The sequence below is a fragment of the Oryx dammah genome, unplaced genomic scaffold, assembly GCF_014754425.2.
Source record: "Oryx dammah isolate SB20612 unplaced genomic scaffold, SCBI_Odam_1.1 HiC_scaffold_24, whole genome shotgun sequence".
NCBI lineage: Eukaryota > Metazoa > Chordata > Mammalia > Artiodactyla > Bovidae > Oryx > Oryx dammah.
In genome coordinates, this window is record NW_024070208.1 from 52,271,414 (window position 1) to 52,292,748 (window position 21,335).

The following is a 21,335-nucleotide window of genomic DNA, read 5'->3' on the forward strand; positions in this document are numbered from 1 at the left end:
CATTACATAAGAGAAAAAAGGAGCAAGAAAGAAGTAAACCTCCAGCAAGAAAAAGGAACATGACAACCACACATTTGGGAAGAGCAAGAGAAGAACAACAAAGGAAAGGAAAGGAGTGACATGGAAGAGTGGAGAAGAGGCACAGAAATGGTCAAAAGGAACAGAAAAGTCGAGCATTTCACACTTGCCCTCACGCTCCCATCGTCTCAAACCCTAAAGGCCTCCTCTCTTCTGTGTCCTGCAAACTGCTGCCAAAGACCTGAAAAGTTTCACTCCCAGGCCTGCCCCAGCCCACAGCACTCTGACTAACTCTGCAACAAAAGCATTCCACTGCTCCTTCCTCTCTGATCTGACTGTCTCATTTCCATGCATATATACTACTTCTTAATAACTGAAGAGTTCCCTGAAAACTAACTGAAATTTATTTGGACCTACACATTTTCCTATTTGCACCTTATAACAATAGCTAGCATTTATTAAGCATGCATGCATTTACTACTCTTTGAATCCTTAATACTACCCTATGAGGAAGACATTATCCCCATTTCAGAGATGACAAAACTGAGCCACAGAGAGTTTAAATAACTTGCCTAGCATCACACAGCTAGCATTTGTAATGACAAGTGTTTGAACTCAAGCAGTTTGACTCTACTGCCCATGTTCATCATTATACCTTGTTTCCTGGCAGGCCAGAACTTGATGGAAAACTCAGTATTAATCACTTGAGTTATCTGCTTTTCTTCTTTTCACTGGAAGCTCTCTTTTAGATTCTGCATCTTTTGACTCTATTAATCATGCTAAAAAAAAACACTGTCTTAAAAATGCCTGATATTTCCTTAATACTGATTCTTCCTAAAGTTTTAAAATAGCCTATGAATCAGTAGTTCTTGATTGTGCAGTATCTTTTAAATTAAATACAGTTTATTATCTGATGTTTACATACCAGTATGAAAGGCTTCTCTGGGTCTTTATTCTCCTTCCCAATGCTGAACCTAAGCTCAGTGACTGTTACAGTACAGTGACACTCACCCACACACAGAATGAATTCTTATACCGAAAGTACAAGCCCATATCCTGACTTAACAATGTAGCTTTGCTCAGCCTCCCCTAATTAAGCATAAGAAATCAGTATTATAGACCATGCTGTTTACTTGGAGAAACTTGCACAGAAAAGATGAGTCTGTTTTAAGCTGAAGAAAGAAGCCAGTAGAGATGGTACAGTTATGGACACTGGAGAGAAAAGGAATAAGGGGAAATGGATCCCAAGAGCAGATAAGGACACTTGAAGGTGACTGATTAAGACGTTAAGGGACCCCACAAAATCTCTACTACCCTATGAAACAGGAAGCAAGTCAACTGTTGACAATAAGGGGAGAAGAACCTGGCAGTACTGATTAAGGACGGGGATGAACTTACAAAGAGCCACCACAAAAAGTGAAAACAGATCAGCAACATGGCCTCTATCTGGCTGCTATGTCTGAGTAATATAAAAAAAAAGTATCTACATGGTATCTTATGTTGGCATATGAAGAAGTTTTTAAGGCACAGTCTTAAGGTAACCATTTAGTAAAAAGAAAATGTATATGAATCATTTATGATAAAGGAAATCATTTTTAAATGTCTATATTTAGAAAAGAGCAATATGTATAAATAATTTATGATAAAGGTACCATTTTAAAATGTCTATATTTTCATCCATTCTTTATTAGAAATATTTACTATACATACGATACAGAAAAAAAAAATATATATATATATACATAAAATAACATTACAATCTTAAAACAAAGTCAATGCTATAATACAACAGAATACCTTAAGAACAGTTTGTTCCACTACAATACATGTTGCTATGACACCAACTGGATTATATGCCTCTGGTAATCATGGGAGTGATATCAGAACAATGCAGTTCGATTTATATGTATTTTTCCCCTAGTCAAAGGGAGCCAGGATAGCAAGAGTACACTTAAAACCTTAGGCAGAAAAGGCAGAAGCTCTCAGCTCAGCTCTTCTAGCTGTGTGTCAAGAAAAATTAAAATGTATACCTGTACCCAGAGGGAGGGCTGGGCCCCTAGCCTTCCGAGGCTCTTGGCTTTGGCAATCTGCACTTCCTCCTGTGCCCACCTTAACAGCAGCCCACTGGCTCACAGCTCCACTTCTAACCTCAATGGCTTAGTGCCTGCAAGCCACCAATGCCCCTCTCCCACTTCTGTACCTTTTTAATAGCCCCTGAACAAACTCCAAGCCACTGAGCTCCCTGCCTGGGCTTTCCAAGTACTCCCCACTGAGGTACCAATTACTGACTTTGTTAGCTCTCCAATTAAAAAGTTGCCTAAGGTTTTCCTGATCCAGCCTAAACCTATTTTTACCCATACGTCCTGTTATTTTCAGTGTGCAATTTTATTAAAAGCAAGGTGTTTTAGCAATGCAGATATATGTATTATAGCCCAAACTCCTGCAGGCCATTCATCGAAGTGGAACCTAAGTACCTTACCTTTGGAAGCTTGATAGGGGGCTCTTTGGATTCCTCCTCCTCATCACTATCTGATTCTCCGCTCTGCACAGAGTTCTTAGAAGCCACTGCCAACGATGTTTCCTTTTTCTGCCATTCCAGAACGCAATGGCGTACATTGCAATAAATATTAAATGCAGAAGGATTGCTATGTAGTTTGATATCCGGTATGATTACCGTGTTCTCCAAGTTCTCCGACTGAAATACAGGACACAATATTTCAATTTCATACTGGTTTCCATCATCATCACTACTCATTTTCTAAATGAAAAATTAAACATTAGGCTAGATGACGTGCAAAAGTCACACAGGTGACAAAGATAATCTAAATCTATTGACTCAATTTATAGCACGTTACTATACTTCACTACTTTCTAAGTAACAAAGCAATAACCGATCTGGCAAGGGCTAAAAAGGAGCCAGTAAAGAACTTATCAGGATTACCCTTTTACCCCACAAGAGGAAAAGAGCCCACAATGCTTAACTGCCAAAGTTTCAAAGGATACTCCATTTGTTGCTCTTCTAAGGGGCACCATATATACTGCAGAGTCTCAATGACCTACTACATATGTTGAATTACATTTTTATTTCTTTCAAAAGTAGATATAGGGCCTTAAACAGATATTAGAACTTAAAAAAAAAAACTTAGTTTTAGTTGATACTAATTTCATTCTCATTCAAATAATGGTGATGCTGAGAAAACTACGGATTCTGGGCACATGCTTCCTGAAAACTCTCTCTCTCTTAGCTACAAGGTTGGTGCAAAAGTAATTTTGATTTTGCATTGTTGAACTTTGTCATACTTGCTGTTTATTTAAGTATTTTAGACTATGGAAACGATGTTACACAAAAAGCAAATTCAAGCGAAATTCTTATTTGAGTTCCAAATGGGTCATAAAGCAGCAGAGACAACTTGCCACATCAACATCGCATTTGGCCCAGAAGCTGCCAATGAATGTCCTGCAGCACAGTGGTGGATCAACAAGTTTTGCAAAGGAGACTAGAGCCTTGAAGATGAGAAGTCCAGTGCCTGGCCATCAGTAGTTGACCATGACCAACTGAGAGGATTATAGAAGCTGATCCTCTTACAACTAACTACACGAGAAGTTGCCCAAGAGCTCAATGTCGACTACTCTACGGTCCATTCTGCATTTGAAGCAAACTGGAAAGGTGAAAAAGCTCAATAAGTGGCAGCCTCGTGAGCTGACCGCAAATCAAAAAAATCATCATTTTGAAGTGTCATCTTCTTTTATTCTACACAACATGAACCATCAAAATGCACTGAAGAGCAGATTTTATACAACCGTCAGCTCAGTGCCTGGACAAAGCAGCAGCTCCAGAATCCTTCCCAAAGCCAAGCCTGCACCAGAAAAATTCATGGTTGTTGTCTGGTGGTCTGCTGCCCATCTGATTCACTACAGCTTTCTGGATCCCGGCAAAGCCATTACATCTAAGAAATATGCCTAGCAGATTGATGAGATGCACCGAAAACTGCGATGCCTGCAGCCAGCAACGGTCAACAGAAAGAGGCTGGTTCTTCGTGCCAACACCTGACGGGACCTCACACAACCAATGCTTCAAAAGTTGAACAAACTGGGCTATGAAGTCTTGCCTCATCTGCCATATTCATCTGACCTTTCACCAACTGACTACCACTTTTTCAAGCAGCTCAACAATTTTTTGCAGGGAAAATGCTTCCATAACCAGCAGTACACAGAAAATGCTTTCCAAGAATTCACTGAATCCCAAACACAGATTTTTATGCTACAGGAATATACAAACTTGTTTCTCATTGGCAAAAATGTGTTGACTGTAATAGTTCCTACTTAGATTAATAAAGATGTGTTTGAGCCTAGTTATGATTTAAAATTCAGGATCCAAAACTGAAATTACTTTTGCACCAATCTAATATCTGTCTTAATAAGTACTGTAAATCACAATCACATGCTTGGTAATTCAATTGTTATAACTAAATATCCCAGGTCTATTTTGGCCCAGCATTTTATTTATCAGACTCCAACCACATTTTTGAGATCAATATTTACATTATAAATATACAGAACTAGCTTAAGATAGTATACAAAAGTAAGTTTGAACAATTAGAGTATGGCTAGGAAGTATCCACGAAAAATAAAATGAGACAGTTTGAGTACCAAGAACACTTGAGTCTCAAAATTCTACTTTTCTTCAATAAGTATTATAATTAGGAAAAAACTGAGTATTCCTTGTTAAATAAAAGAGTACTAAAGTTAACTGATACATAACATGTGACTATGTCTTTCACAGATACTAAAAATAAATGAATATTGGCAATTCAAATCCAACAATATACTCTTAAAAAGATAATATATCACATTCAACTCAAAAACAAGGATGTACAACACTGGAAAAGCAATCCAAAATCTACACGGACAAAAAAATAAGAGGAAAAAAAAAAACACACTATAAATAAACATGGAAAACACACTTGACAAAAATCAAATACCCATTCATGACAAAAAGCCTAAGTATATTAAGAACAGAAGAGAATTTCAAAACTCGAGTTGAAGGTACCTATGAAAGACCCACAGCTAACACAGTAAAAGACTGAATGCCTTCATCCTAAGGCCGTAAGCAAGGCCAAGATACCTACTCTCAGCAATTACACACAACATTGTGCTAGATCTGCTATCCTCTGCCATTAGTCAAAAAAAATAAATAAATAAAAGGTATAGTTATAAAGAAAATTATCTCCCAGAAATCAAATGCTTTTATTTGTAAGAGACATAAAAAAGAATCTTAAGTGTGCAGAAAAGATAAAAAGCAGTCATTTGCAATAATGTGTAGATTTAGCCAAGTCTAAATATATAAAAATGAGTAATATACCTATATCCTGGGAGTAAACAGTTAAAATATGTTAAAAAAAAAAAAATAGTATCAGGAAAGTTAAAGACTGGGAGAAAATATTTTGCAAACCACATATCTGACAAATGACTGTGCTGTGCTTAGTCACTCAGTCATGTCTGACCATGACCCCACAGACTACAGCCCACCAGGCTCCTCTGTCCATGAGGATTCTCCAGGCAAGAACACTGGAGTGGGTTGCCATGCCCTCGGGCCAGGGGCTCTTTCCCACCCAGGAAACAAAGGCAGGTCTCCTGCCTGCAGGCAGATTCTTTACCGTCTGAGCACCAGGGATGCCCGAATGGCCAGCATTCAGCATAAATGAAAAATTCTCAAAATTCAATGAGTAAAAACCAAACAAGCAAGCAACCCAATCAGAAAATGGGCAAAACACATGAACAGACATGTCATGGAAGAAGATATACAGAAGGCAAAGAAGCACAAGAAAGGAAGTTCAATATTATGAGCCATTAGGGAAATACAAATTGAAAAATAAAATGAGAGGTAGTACACACCTATCAGAAAGGCTAGAATAAAAAATAGTGACATTAACACAAACAGGTGAAGAGGTGGAAAAACTAGATTGCTCATGCATTGCTGATAGAATAAAATGACACAGAGACTAGCAAAAAAGTACAGTTTTTTAGAAAAGTAAACATGTACTTACAGTATAATCCAGCAATTGCACTCTTAGGCATTTATATCAGAGAAATGAAAACTTATGTTCATACAAACACCAGCACATGAATGTTCATAGAAGCTTTATTCAAATAAAACTGGAAACAACTCAGATGTCCTTTAATGAGTGAAGGGTTAAATAAAATGTGGTATATCCATGCCATGGAACACTTACTCAGCAATAAAAAGGTGCAAACCATTACTGATATATGCCAACAACTTGGATGAATCTCAAGAAAATTATGCTGAGTGGAAAAAAAGCCAATTCCAAAGGTTACATACTGCATGAATCCATTTATATAACATTTTTGAAATGACAAATTATAGAGATGGAGAACAGACTTGTGGTTTGCAGAGGCTAGGGAGAGGGTGAAATTTGGAAATGTATCTGTTTACATAAAAGTAGCACAATGGATCCTTACAATCAAACCGTTCTACATCTTCACTGCAATGGTCACAAAGACCCACACGTGATAAAACTGCATAAAACTAAATACACACAAACAAATGAGTGCATATAAAACTGGTGAAACCTAAATAAGATCCATAGGTTGTATCAATATTGATTTCCTGATAGTGATATTTATAATGCTACAGTTATGCAACACCTTACCAATGGGAGAAAATGGGCAAAGGGTACATAGGATCTCTCTGTATTATTTCCTAACAATTGCAGTCATATCATAATCGTCTCAAATTTTTTAAAAATACATTTGTAAATAACAGCATTTATAATAACATCAAAAATACATAATAATTAAAGTATGCAAAAGTCCTCTCCACTGAAAACCAAAATAACGTCACTGAGAGAAATTAAAAACTTAAGTAAACAGTAAGAGAAACTGTTAATCAATGAGAAGATTCTGTATCATTAAAATGGCAATTTTAATGCCCCCAAACCTACAGATTCAATGCAATTCCAATAAGAATTATAGAGGCTTTTTAAGAATGGAAATTGACAAGCTGATTCTAAAATTTAAATGGAAATATAAAGAATCTAAATTAACTAAAGCAATTTTTTTTAAAAAGACCACAGTTAAAACATCTGATCTATTTCAAAACTACTGTATTGAAGACATATGGTATTAGTATAAATATAGATCAATTAAACAAAATAAATTCCAGAAATAGGCTTACACAAATATAGTCATCGGATTTTTTACAAAGATGCCAGGATAATTCAAAGGAAAAAAGATTCTTTTTAAGAAATGATGCTGGATCAACTGAATATCAACATGTGAAAAAATGAATATCAACTTTATCTCACACTATATACAAAAATTGACTTGAAATGGATCACAGACCTACATGCAATGCAACAGTTAAAACTATAACAATCTCTAGAAGAAAATCTATAGGCAAAAATCTAGGACACAAAACATATGAATCATAAAAGAAAAATCAATTCTTTAAATTTATAAAACTTTTGCTCTTATAAAGCACTCTACAAAAACAAAAAAGCAAACCACAGGAGAAATTATTTGCAACACAGCTGACAAAGGACTCTGATCTAAAATATATAAAGCACCCTGAGAATTCAATATGAAGACAATTATTAAAAGGGAAGGCAAGAGTTGAACAGACATTTCACAATAAAAAGACGTAACTGGTGAAAGGCTTATCATATGATGATGATGACAATGTTCACACATCATTAGTCATGAGAGAAAAGCAAGGTAAAACACCAGTGAGATACCCTATATCAGAATGACTAAAATTTTGTGTAACTCTTAAAGGGTGAAAGACAGTGGTATCTTTTCAGGAGCATTTTTTTTACTAGCATATAAACTTTGACCGTAACTGTTTCATAGCAAATCATTTTAACTGCTTTAAAATCATTCATTTTCAGCTATGATTCTAAGAATAAAATTAATATATTAAAAAACAATGACTAAAATTTTAAAGACTAACAAGATCATGTGTTTGCAAATATATAAAGTAATTAAACTTCTCACACACTATTGGTGGAACAGTAAAATGGAATAGTCACTTTGGAAAACAGTTTTCAGTTTCTCAAAAAGCTAAACACCCACCTATTAAGTCACCTGTGAGGAAGTGTTAACACTGTTTATTCTCTGTATTTCTCCAAGGGAATCATCACTGTCCTATGGCCAAAGCTTGGGAATGGAGTCTTTCAAGAGCTTTCTTTATGTTAGGTATTGATGATTCTGTTACATACTCCTACAACAATGGACCTTACCCACTTAGCTGGTCCAACCGCTTTGCAGAAATATCACGATTGACAATGTGAACCCAAGTTTCACCTGCTGCAGCTGGTTGCCTATCAGGATATACCTATGTGACCAGATCCCCATAAAAGTCTCAGATCCTGACTCAAATGAGCTTCCCTGGACAGAAACATTCCACACATACTCCTGTGTTTCACTGCCAGAGAGAAAGCACGGCCTGTGTGCTCAACAAGGCAAGACCAGGAGGCCTATGTCGTTACTCCCTAACCACCAATACATTTATTTTTCCTTCTGCTTACGCTGTACTTCTTGTGGTAATAAATCTTAGCCATTATTGTAAACTGCTTTTGAGTCTTATGAGTCCTCTCAAAATCAAAGAAATCATCACCTTAATCATCCCAAAACTAGGTATTTACCCTCCCCCCAAAAACAAGAAAGTGTACCCACACACAGACTAGTACACAAATGTTCATAGTGGTTTTATTTGCAATGGTTGGAAACTGGAAACAACACCAAAATGCCCATCAACAAGTGAGTGAATTAACAAATCAGGATATATACAAACAATGGGATACTAATCAGGAAAGGGAAAAAAAAAAAAGGATATACTATTAATATATACAAAAACATCAACAGAACTCAAAATCATTATGCTGAGGGAAAGAAGCCAGATACAAGAGTGTACCCAGTATGATCACAGTTACATGAAATTCTAAAAAATGAAAACTAATCTATAATGACAGAAAGCAAATCTGCGGTTGCATAGATTCAAGGCTGTAACCGGGGTTGGGAGTGGGCGTGGGGGCGGGGGGTGGTGGTGGTGGAATGCAGCAGACGATAAGGAAAGCCTTAGGGATGATGGAAAGTTTCTAAACCATGATTGTGTTTTTCAACACTCCCAGTTTCAGGTTCTGCCATTAAAGAACCTGATCTAAGATAAATACATTTGATAGCAGGAATTTTAGGACGTTTCCTGTGTCATGGATTTGACTTCTCTTATAAGAAAGTGAAGTCATTAGCTGGAGAGCAGAACTTATCACAAGTTTGAGGCGAATGGCAAAGGACTGAAAAAGACACAAGAAAAATGGAAGAACTGTTTGACCAGAAAAAATAAGAAAATAATCTGGCTATGGAAGGTTTATTTGATGCTGGCAATCATGAAAGGGTACTGCTGTCCATAAACTCTCGTTTAACTCCCGTAGGCAGGAGGTGCTCACCTGCAGGGAAAGAGGATGAGGTGTTTTTTTTTTTTTTTTTTGGTGGGGGGCGGGCTGTGCTGGGTCTTTGCTGCTGTGAGGGCTTTTCTCTAGTTGTGGAGAGCAGGGCCTACTCCAGCTGTGGTGCACAGGCTTCTCATTGTGGCAGTTTCCCCTATTGCAGAGCACGCTCTAGGCACGCGGGTTTAGCAGCTGTGGCACATGGGCTCAGTAGAGCACAGGCTCAGTGGTTATGGCACATGGGCTTAGCTGCTCCGCAGCAAGTGAGATCTTTCTGCACCAGGGCTTAAACCCATGTCTCCTGCACTGGCAGGCAGATTCTTTATCACTGAGCATGAGAGACACTCCAGAACTGAGTTTTGTCAGATAAATCCAACAAATGTACAAATGAGGAAAAGGAAGATGTGGTAGTCAGAATAATAGCCTCCAAAAACATCTCCCCCCTAATCCCCAGATCCTGTGAGTACATCACCTTATATGGTAAAAGGGAGCCTGCAGATGTGGTTAAGAATTCTGAGATGGGGGTAGTTATTATGGATTATTGAGGGAGGCCCAATGTAATCCCAAGTGAAAGTCGCTCAGTTGTGTCCAACTCTCTGCAACCCCATGGACTATACAGTCCATGGAATTCTCCAGGCCAGAATACTGGAGTGGGTAGCCTTTCCCTTCTCCAGGGAATCTTCCCAACCCAAGGATTTAACCCAGGTCTCCCACACTGCAGGCGTATTCTTTACCAGCTGAGCCACCAGGGAAGCCCATGCAATCCCAACGGTTTATATAAATGGGAGAGGGTGGCAAGACAGTCGGAGAAAGAAATATAACCACAGGAAAGGTTCAGAGTAGTGTAGCATGAGAAGACTCAACCAACAATTACTGGCTGTGAAGATGGAAGGAAGCAGAACCCAAGGAATGCAGGCTCTAGAAGCTGGAAAAGGCAAGCAAACGAATTCTCTCCTAAAGCCTCCAGAAAGAGTACAGTCTTGCCGACACTTTGATGGTAGCCTAGTGAGACTACTCACCTGAGACTTCAGACTTCCAGAACTGTAAGATAATTTGTGCTGTTTTAAGCCAAATATAAAATACAAAGTTTGTTATAGCAGCTATAAAGAACTAATACAGTAGATTAAGCAAGAGTTTTTCTAAAAATACTGTGGTATCTATACCAGATAAGAAGGAGAGTAATGAAGGCGATGGCTAATGGAGAAATAAGAGGGGCCAATGAGAGCAATAAAGAAGATGAATTAGTATAGCTAAATAGCACTTAAAAAGTAATTTTTATAAAAAGAGGCGGATGAAAAAATAGTCCAGAAATAGGAACAGAGGACAGAGATACCACCACCACTTTATACACTCATCATGAACAGGAAATGTTTCCTACTCATCTTAGCTTCCCAAATACCCAGCACAAGGTCTGCACAGAGTCAGTCATTAAAGTCTAAGGAGTGACTGAATGAAGCTTTTTTTTAATATCATTCTTTTCACAAGCGGCTCCTAAAAAGTAGATAGAAAACCTAAAGGCCAATTATTTACCTAAAGGTAAATTATTAAGGGAACAAAGCTAGTCAGAGACAGAATTGAAACAGAAGAAAGACTTTGACTTTTTATCTCTTCCTAGATATCACATGCCACCACTTTTAGGAAAATCAACAAATGAAACCTTAAAAAGGACTTTAAAAGACTTTCAATATTCCCATATTCAGACTCTGCACATAGCACCAAAAAATGGAAAAGGGGTAGAGACTGTAAACCTGAATGACTGTGTATAAATATTTGTTAAAGGTTTCCATGCATCAAGATAGTAAGAATACTCTCCACTTACTTCCCTCTTCTGTCCCCAAAACAGATGTGTTAAGATGTGATACAGTGAACATATATTATGTATCTGCCCACACAGTAACATTTTCCTTAGGGCAACCACATTCCACATAGGCTGTTCATCAGGGTGCTCACCCACCATCCATTACAAAAGTAACTCAGAATCTAACCAATCAAAGCACCCCATTTTCAAGATGAAAGTGAATAACGCAGGTCAATTAAAAACCCTATCCGAGATTTTCTGCCACATTTAGTGGAAGAAATTGCCTTTTGCCTAAAGAAAATAAAGTTGGAGCTGCCAGCAGCCTTAGTCCTCAGCCACAGGCAATAAATCCACACTCAGAGGAAAACAGAAGCAAGAAGATTCGATGATATTATTATAATCCCTGGGTCCAAAGGATCAATTTCATCCCCCATGCTTTTATTTTTGATTTACTACTTCAAAGTAGATTTCTTCCAGCTACAGGAGCAAGAACACTCATTAAAAAGGTCAGGAAACAACTGTCTATAGAACGTAAATAGGCTATACAATCCAAGCTAAGTAACTATTTCTATAACCAAAGGTAGAGCTCCTCAGAAATCAGTTAGGATTTCTCTCTTCTGCCTGTCCATTAGAAAAGAGACTCCTTTATAGAAAGTGAAATGTTTAAGAAAAAACTAGGTGGATTTTACAGAGAAGATATCTGCATTAAGTAGGAAAATGGATCCTTGATCTCTTAAGGTACCACCAAGTTCAAATATTCTCTATTATCTTTTCTTTTGTACAGCCACCAACAGTCAAAAGAAGTTCAGAACAATATACACGCACCAATAACACTCTCTAACTCATAATGTATGCATAGGTATATGACAAACTTGAAACCAAGTCCCAACTCACAAGCCAATTTCAGTCAGTTTCTAGTACATGTAGTCAGAATGAAAAAGAGAAGAGAAACAGATATCCTCCCCCAAAGGACTGATCAAAGATAACAGGAATAAATAATAAATAATTTTCAGATTCCAAATAATAACTTGCAGGTCACCGGTCAAAAATGCCAAAAAGATAAAATTAAACAGTGTGATCAAATGATAAGGGGCTTTAAATATTACTTTAGTGCACAGAAATGATTATACACATATCTTATTGTTTTTATTGAAATAGCTGATGTACAACATTATATAAGTTTCAGGTGAACAACAGTGATTCAGAATTTTTAAATGTTATATTCCATTTACAGTTATTATAAAATATTGGCTGTATTCCCTGTGGTGTATTATATATCCTTATAGCTTATCTATTTTATACATAATAGTTTGTATCTCTTACCTTTCTAGCCTTTGTATTTTTATTCAAATTACTGTATGAAAAAGTCCTTATTCCTTTTAAATTACTAACAGTTTTACCTTGCTTCTTGTCTTCACTTTTGATTTGCTCTTCTGTTTTCTTTTCAACTTCTTCTTATTTAAAATTTTCTTATTCCTAAAAATTTAAAAAAAAATGGAATAAAAGAATGATGGAAGTTCATATTTAGAATATATAAAGCTATTAAAAACAGGTACGCCCAAAATTACAAAACAATATATACTCTAGGTATACATACAAGATACTAACATACAACAGAGCTATTGACAAGACAGCACAATACTGGACAGCTAAGAAATATACATTGTATTTTAAAGTGTGAATTCTGAAAATACTTTTCTAAAATTAAAAAATGTAATAGGGCATCAAATGAAATTGTTAACACTTTATTCCACAGCAGGGATGCTAATAAATATTAGTTATGTTTCCTTCTCAGAAAAATCTGCTGTTTGTTAATAGTGAGGACTACAATGCAATAAAGCTCAGGAGTTCATTTTTACTAAATTACTCTAAGAAAACCCCAACTCATACACTCCTCATATGCAGCAGCCAGTTTTTCATTACCTCACAGCCCTAAGATCAAATTATCCTTTAAGCAAAAGAAAGTCCCTTAATGACTTTGAAGGAAAAAAAAAAAATCTTTAATGTGGCAAAGAATAAGAATTACAGTGGGAGAAATAAGAATCAAGGAACATGTTTTATTTTCATCTCATTGAATATTTTTCATGTCTACCATGTTGAAGTGCACACTGCCAGGTACTAAAGACAAGATGAAAAAGACAGTTCTCATCCTCAAGGAACTCTGAGACTTGAGGGAAAATCATAGTTTAATGATCCAACAGAAGGATGCTACTGCTATAACAAAGACAAAAGATGAAGAGGAGGAGGAGATGAAGAGGCGGAGGAGGAGACCCTAGATCCTACAGAGCTCCGTCCTTAACACTTGGTAACTCACGCAGTGGAAGCTATGACCAAAACAAAAACTGTAAGGCTAGGTCACTTGGAGGTAGGAATGTCATTCACAAAACAGGGAAATCAAGGGGAAGAATTAGTTTGCAAAAAGAAAAAATAAGTTTGCTTTTGAAATGTCTGAATTCAAGATACTAAAATGTCAACAAAATACACAGGAACAAGCATATGAAAACTTCACGCTTCAGCTTCATACTTTAACCACAAAATCTTATTACATATAAATAGTTCTTAAATCTATCTACATCAGCTCTTTGCATTTGCATCAGGAATTTATGCAAATCCGTATCTCATATAGGAATTCAGTCAACTTAAAAAAACAAACAAACAAACAAAAAATGAATAGGTAATTCTCCCACTACAAACTCTATCAATATGTTCTCAGTTCTCTTCCATAAAGACCAAAAGCTCTGACCTGATTTAAAAGATTCTCTACCAAGAGCTGACTCGCCTCATTTTCTATCCTTTTCCAACTTGTTCATCACATTCCAGCCACAAGGACTATTCTTCAGCGGTTTGAATCTGCTAGGCTCCTTAGGGCTCTCATGAAGTCTTCCTGGAATTTTATCCCACATCTCTTGCTAACTAACTCCTGTTCATCTCTGAGGGCCCAGTGGAAGTGTCACTTACTCAGAAATGTCCCAGACTGGGCTAGTTTCCCTAACACGGATTTTCATTTCATCTTACACGTGTGTCTTATCACGTAACCTACAACTCCAATTATGCTTAGAGTTATCTCTTTAGTGCTGCTGCTGCTGCTAAGTTGCTTCAGTCGTGTTCGACTCTGTGTGACCCCACAGACGGCAGGTCACCAGGCTCCCCAATCCCTGGGATTCTCCAGGCAAGAACACTGGAGTGAGTTGCCATTTCCTTCTCCAATGCATGAAAGTGAAAAGTGAAAGTGAAGTCGCTCAGTCGTGTCAGACTCTTAGCAACCCCATGGACTGCAGCCTACCAGGCTCCTCCATCCATGGGATTTTCCAGGCAAGAGTACTGGAGTGGGGTGCCATTTCCTTCTCCAATGCATGAAAGTGAAAAGTGAAAATGAAGTTGCTCAGTCATGTCAGACTCTTAGCGACCCCAGGGACTGCCGCCCACCAGGTTCCTCCGTCCATGGGATTTTCCAGGCAAGAGTACTGGAGTGGGGTGCCATCGCCTTCTCCATACTTGAGTGCTGCACTCGCACCAAGAAGTAAGCTTCAAGAGTTCAGAGGCCACATCATTCTTGCTCTCTGCTTCAACCTCTTTGCTCAGAAAAGTGTCTGAGATAAAGCACTCAAACTACTTTGAGAGAAAGTGGGAGGAAGGAGAGAGGCCAGGGAGAAAAGAATTTCAGAGCTACAGCTACCAGCCTTAGAGTAAAATAAGGGGAGGGTCAAGGATGGATTCATCGATATGCCAATACATTTAAAGGATATCTAGCCAGAAACGTCCTTTAAGGAATTATCCGTGGGATTATTTTCCTCAGATTTTCATGCAAAGAAAGTAATGGAAATCATGTATGCACATGGGATTTCCCCACCACAGTATGCTCCAAAAGACAAGAGAAAGAGAATAACAGTATCAAGCGCTACACATGGATAGATATACCTGCTCACACAATCTACTCGGCTATGAGCAAAAAATATCTACTTCAACATTTTCCCTCTTAGCACCTGCATCAGTCTCTGACACAACATAGATGTTCAAGAAATACCAGACAAATAAACAAGGTAATGAAAAGTAATGAGTATTTTTCATGTGTGGTTTAGAAAATCAACTTTCCTTTATACTCAAGTTTATGTAAGTGAAATCAGTTATTTGATCAAAAGAAATAAGTAAATACCAAAAGGTTAATCCCTTCTATACAGTTTAGAAAAGCATCAAGGTTCATTCAAAAACCAATCATCAGAGAAACAGAATAAATATATATACGTGTGTGTGTGTATGTGTGTGTGAAGTCACTCAGTCGTGTCCAACTCTTTGCGACCCCACGGACTGTAGCCTACCAGGCTCCTCCAACTATGGGATTTTCCAGGCAAGAGTAGTGAAGTGGTCTGCCATTTCCTTCTCCAGAGGATCTTCCCCACCCAGGGATCGAACCTGGGTCTCCCAGGTAGGCAGACGCTTTACCATCTGAGCCACCAGGAAGTCACAATATATATATATATATATATCTCAAAATTAAGATGGATTTCCTGAAGCCTACTTATCATGGACTTAAATTTTCCAAAGCATACACCAACACTTTTGTCTGTTTTGTATAATGGACTTTCTTAAAGTTCAAATGACTTTGAATGTATTCCTAAAATATTTTTATGCATTTGGCATCTCATTAGTTATAACAATTTTAATGAATCTGGACCCACCAATTCTGAATATACACATCATCTGATGCTTTCCCCAAGTCCCCACAAATTGGTGTTTTTGTTGATGTGGCTTGTTTTAGAAGTAGATTGTTATCCAAAAAACCTAGTAAAAAGCCAAAAATTACAGGTAGGAAATCTGTGTTCAACTTAGAAAATAAAAGTGCCATTTATTAGTAACACAACATCCTACTATATGACTGCATTTCAGAACTAAGCTTAAACTTTTCATGGTATCTAAGGATAGATAGACAAAAGAAAAACTCTAGAAAAAAGCCTTACACATTAACATTTCACCATGGAATTTTTGATGATTTAGGACTTTAAATCTTAAATCAATAGGAGCTTAATGAAGAATGTCTGGAATTGGTCCTGTAAGATTTTTAGTCTTCTTACAAAAAGAACCTCATACCCATGAGATTTGGAAGAATTATGGGTGGTAATGAAAGGCAAAGGTTATTAACATGCTTTAAATATTTATTTTAAAATATTTACTTTAAAGATTCCAAAGAAAAAATTCTCTTAATAGCTACCAGTTCAGTAAAACTAAATACTTCTGCAAGAACAAATAAATTTTGCAAGTTGTTCCATGTTACATATCATTAGTTTCTATATCCATTTAATACTAAGTCTATTTTCTAACAAAACAAAAATCAGCCATAATTTTATTTATAACTTCCTCTAAATCTGTTTCTCTGTTTGCAAAATAAAAGGTTGAAGGAGATTATCTCTGAAGTTCCTTCTAACTCTAAAATGCTAGTATTTAAATAAGTCAAAATTCAAAGAACATATGGAATAAGAGGGTTTCAATCATTTGTTCGATTTCCCTTAGAAATGAGAAATGAAAAATTCCCGAGTCTATGGTCTGAGACATGAATAAGCAAATTTTTTTTGTAAAGGGCCAGACAGCAAATATTTTATGTTTTGTGGGCCATAAGATCTCTGTTACAACTGTTCATCCTCCGCTAACATGAAAGCAGTCACAGGCAACACAGGGACAGATCAGGGCGGTCGTGGTGCCAGTGGTAAAGAACCTGCCTGCCAACGCAGGAGATGCCGGAGACACGGGTTCTATCCCTGGGTCAGGAAGATGCCCTGGAGGAGAAGATGGCAACCCACTCCAGTATTCTGGCCTGGGAAATCCCATGGACAGAGGAGCCTGGTGGGCTACAGTTCATGGGGTCACAAAGAGTGACCTGACTTAGCGACTGAGCATTACAATCTGACCGTGATTTCTGAATACTGAAATTTGAATTTCATACAATTTTCATGGGTCACAAGACACTTTTCTCCTTTGACTGATTGACTGATGTGCATCTATTCATTTTAAAAATGTAAAAACCAGTCTTAGCTCACAAGGTGTACAGAAAAGGAACTGAGCTGCATTTGATCTGTGGCCCATAGTTTGTTGACCCTGGCCTAGCATATATTTTGATAAATAGGCTCATAGTTTGTTGACCCTGGCCTAGCATATATTTTGATAAATAGGCTCATATCAGGAGAAAAAATATAACTATTAGTATGCAACACAGATAAAACTATTCAAAACATCACTATGCTTATACAAATAAGCACTCTGAAAATTATCTGCCTTTTCTTTCTGCAAAGATAAACTCCTGACTTTCACTTCTATTTTACTAAAGAAAGATACCAGATAGGAGCAAGTCATCGCTTTTCCTTCAAAAACTGGACTAATACAAGAAAGGTCTGGAAGCAACAGGGGAACCAGATGAATCCAGATATGGACGAGCACTTCCCAGAAGAGCTGAGATCACTGGCATCTTCCTGCATGAGGGCATTTGCAGACTGGGTATAAGTGAGGACTGAGTTCACTAAAGGAAACCAAAACTATGGTGCCTTAGATGTCTGCCTGGGCTGGGATGACAGACTGGAATCGAGAAAAGCTTCAAATACGTAACCAGGACATCTAAGAGTACATCTGCTTAGTGATGGGGCACTCAAGAAAGAAATGAGGGGGCTGAGCCAAAAGGGTAGGGTCAATATCCCACCGCTACCTAGTTTCAGAAGACAGACTCTCAGCAGCTGGAGGAATCTACTCAATCTCTGATTTGGACTGAGGTAGCCAATACCTCACCCTATCTGTCTTACACAATAAAAAACAAACCTTATCATCTGAAATAAATGCACTGTTCTTTTACACAAAATTTTAGATATAAAATAAACATATTAAGAGACATCCAAAGAAGCAAAATAATGTGACAGTCAAGAGAAAAACAGACAGTCAGGTAGACTCAAGATAACCCAGACACTGGGAGGCAAGGACTTGACCTAGATGCAAAGATGAACAAAATGCATTTTCAACATTTAAAGAAAAAGCCAAGTGGATTTCCTGGAACAGAAAAATCAATACCCGAAATTAAGAACTTGTCAGAAGATTCTAAGAGCAGGACAGAGCAGAAGAAAAGAGAATTCACTGACTTGCAGACAAGCCAAGAAAAAATATCATCCAAACTCAAGCACAGAGAAAAGAATGTGATAAACCGAAGAGTATGAAACATGTGAGACGGAGCCAAACTGTCTCATATTCACGTATCTGCAATCTCAGACAAAGAGACAAAATAAAGAATGGAGCAAAAGCAATATGTGAGGAAATAATTGATGATACTCTTACAAAAGTAAGGAAAGAAATCAACCTAGAGACTCAAGAAATTCGGGGAATTCTAAGAAGGAAAACACAAAAAGAAAACCACACCTAGACATACCAACTGCTTGGCACAGTCAAACTGATGAGATAAAGGATATAGAGAAAATGTTAAAAGTAGCCAGAGTGGGGAGGAAAAAAAACATTTGAAGACTGACAGCTTCCATTTTTTGTGTGCTGAAAAGTGCTGGGGGGTGGGGGGAGGATGGGAGGGTTAGCAACCTAGAATTATATATCTATCGAATATATCCTTTAAAAATGAACACAAAAATAGGGCTTATCTCTAGTGGTCCAGGGGTTAAGAATCCACTTTGCAATGCAGGGCACACAGGTTTGATCCCTGGTCCTGGAAAATCCCACATGCCGTGAAGCGACTAAATCTGAGTGCCACAAATACTAACCAAGGCTCTAGAGCCCCAAGAGCCGCATTTACTGAGCCCTTGTGTGGCTGCTACTGAAGCCCATATGCCCTGGAGCCTGTGCGCCACAAGAGAAGCTCTCGCACAGCAACTAGAGAACAGCCCCTGTCTGCTGCGTTTAGAGAAAAGACAGCAGTGGAGACCCAGCACAGCCAATAAATAAATATTTTTTATAATGAAGAAAAAATAGAGATGATTTCACATCCACAGAAGCTGACATAATTCACCATCAATACACCAATACTCTAAGAAGTATGAAAGAAAAGACTTCCTTTAAAAATTGCAACATCAAAATTTTAAATAAAAGGACACAGTCTAAAAGCAAAAGGACTGCAGAAGACATATCCTGCACACACCCACTGGCCTCTCCAAAAAAGGTGGTGTGGCTATATACTTGATGAAGTAATTTTTAAGGCTAGAAGTGCTATCAGAGATGAGCAGAACATTTCGCAATGCTGAAAGGGTCCATTCAGTAGGAAGACACAAAAATCCTAAATGCGAATGTGTATAACAGCAACAGCATAGCTTCAACATATAGAAAGCAAAACTGAGAGAAGGTAAAAGAAGAAAAGACAAATCCACAGTCACAAGATCAGAATTTACCGTCTCTATGTAACTGACAGAACAAAACAGTATGCAAGTAGGAAGATGTAAAACCATGACTAATCAACCTGACCTAATTAGCAGACATAGAAAATCACACCCAACAACTGCAGAATGCATATTCTTTTTTAAGGCAGATAGCCTATTTTCCAAAATAGATGATATGCTGGGCCACAGACCAAGCCTCAACAAATTTTTAAGAACAATGGTCACAAAAAAATTAAACTGTAAACCAACAACAGAAAACTATGAAATTCTCAAATATTTGGAAATCTAAAAAAACAGATTTCTAAATAGCCTACGGATCAAAGAGCTGTAATGGAGACCTTACAATGGAAATTAGAAAATATCTTCAATGGAATAAAAATTAAACATGACATATCAAAACTTGGGGAATGTCACTAAAGCAGGACTTAGAGGAAACACATAGTTTTTTGCATACAAATGCATTCGATGAAAAAAGAAACTCTGAAAGTATAGCCTTACAACTTAAGAAACTAGAAAGAAGAGAGCCAATTTACTATAAAGAATGTAGAAGGAGAGAAATTAAAATAAGAGCAGGTATCAGTGAAACAGAAAGAGGAAATCAAGGAGTCAAAACTGGTTCTCTGAATAGATTAATAAATCTAATAAACTTCTAGCAAGATTGGTCAGGAAAAAATAAAACCACAAATTACCCACATGAGAAATAAATAAGGAAGGGGACATTACTACACACACTGCCCCTAAATTTCACAACTTAGGTAAAAGGACAAAATAACTTCTCAACACTACCCAAGGGAAAAACACAATGTCTGAGTGGTCTTATGTCTGTTAAAGAAACTGAATCCCGAGTCAAAACTTTCCCACAAAGAAAACTACACTCAAATGGCTTCAACAGTGAATTCCTCCAAACACTTACAGAACTTGCTGGTACAGTCTTGCAAATATCAGTCTCAGACTAATTCTTCCAGAGAATATAAAAATAAAAAAACATTTCCCAGCTCATCTTATGAGGCTAGCATAATTCTGATACCAAAGTCTGAAAAAGACACTTTGAAATAAGAAAATATCAGCCCAGTATCTCCCATGAACATAAAAGCAAAAATACTATATAGCAAGAGAGTGGAAACAACCCAAATGTTCATCAGCTGATAAACAGATTCAACAGCATGTGGCACATGCCTGTAACAGAATATTATTCAGCCATAAAAAAGAATGCAGTAGAAACATGCTACAATCTGGGTAAACCTTGAAAACATTGCTAAATGAAAAGAAGCACGGGCCACAAAAGATTACAAGTGGTATGATCCCATTTAGATCAATGTCCAGATCCACAGAAACAGAAGTTGATTACTCGGGTTGCTAGAGGGAAAGGTGACAGGGAATGACAACAAAAGGATACAAGAGCTCCTTGTGGGGTGAAGGAAAATGTTCCAGTTGCACAACTTTGTGAATATACTAAAAATAACTGAATTAAATACCTTTAAAGTTCAATTCTATGGCATGTAAACTACTGGCATGTAAACTACATATCTCAATATAAAAATATGAGGAAAAAACGCCATTGACCTAAAGACAATTTCAGTGTCCATCAACATATAAAAAGGATAATAAATAAAAGGCCAAATTTATTATTTTTTAAGTTTTTCCTTATGCTGAATAAGGGAAATAAGGGAGAATATGATCATTTCAACAGACGCATTATTTTATAAAACT

The 21,335-nt window shown here is 37.3% G+C and overlaps 1 protein-coding gene across 1 annotated transcript in view; it reads right to left on the reverse strand.

The window, feature by feature from the left end:
• MYCBP2 (MYC binding protein 2) overlaps window positions 1-21,335 on the reverse strand; it is a 267,214-nt gene that overhangs the window by 219,975 nt on the left and 25,904 nt on the right. The window contains exons 2-3 of the mRNA XM_040266905.1: window positions 12,681-12,756; window positions 2,498-2,713 (exon numbers count right to left, since the gene is read on the reverse strand). Coding sequence (XP_040122839.1) covers window positions 2,498-2,713; window positions 12,681-12,756 — 292 coding nt within the window. The remainder of the gene's footprint in view (window positions 1-2,497; window positions 2,714-12,680; window positions 12,757-21,335) is intronic.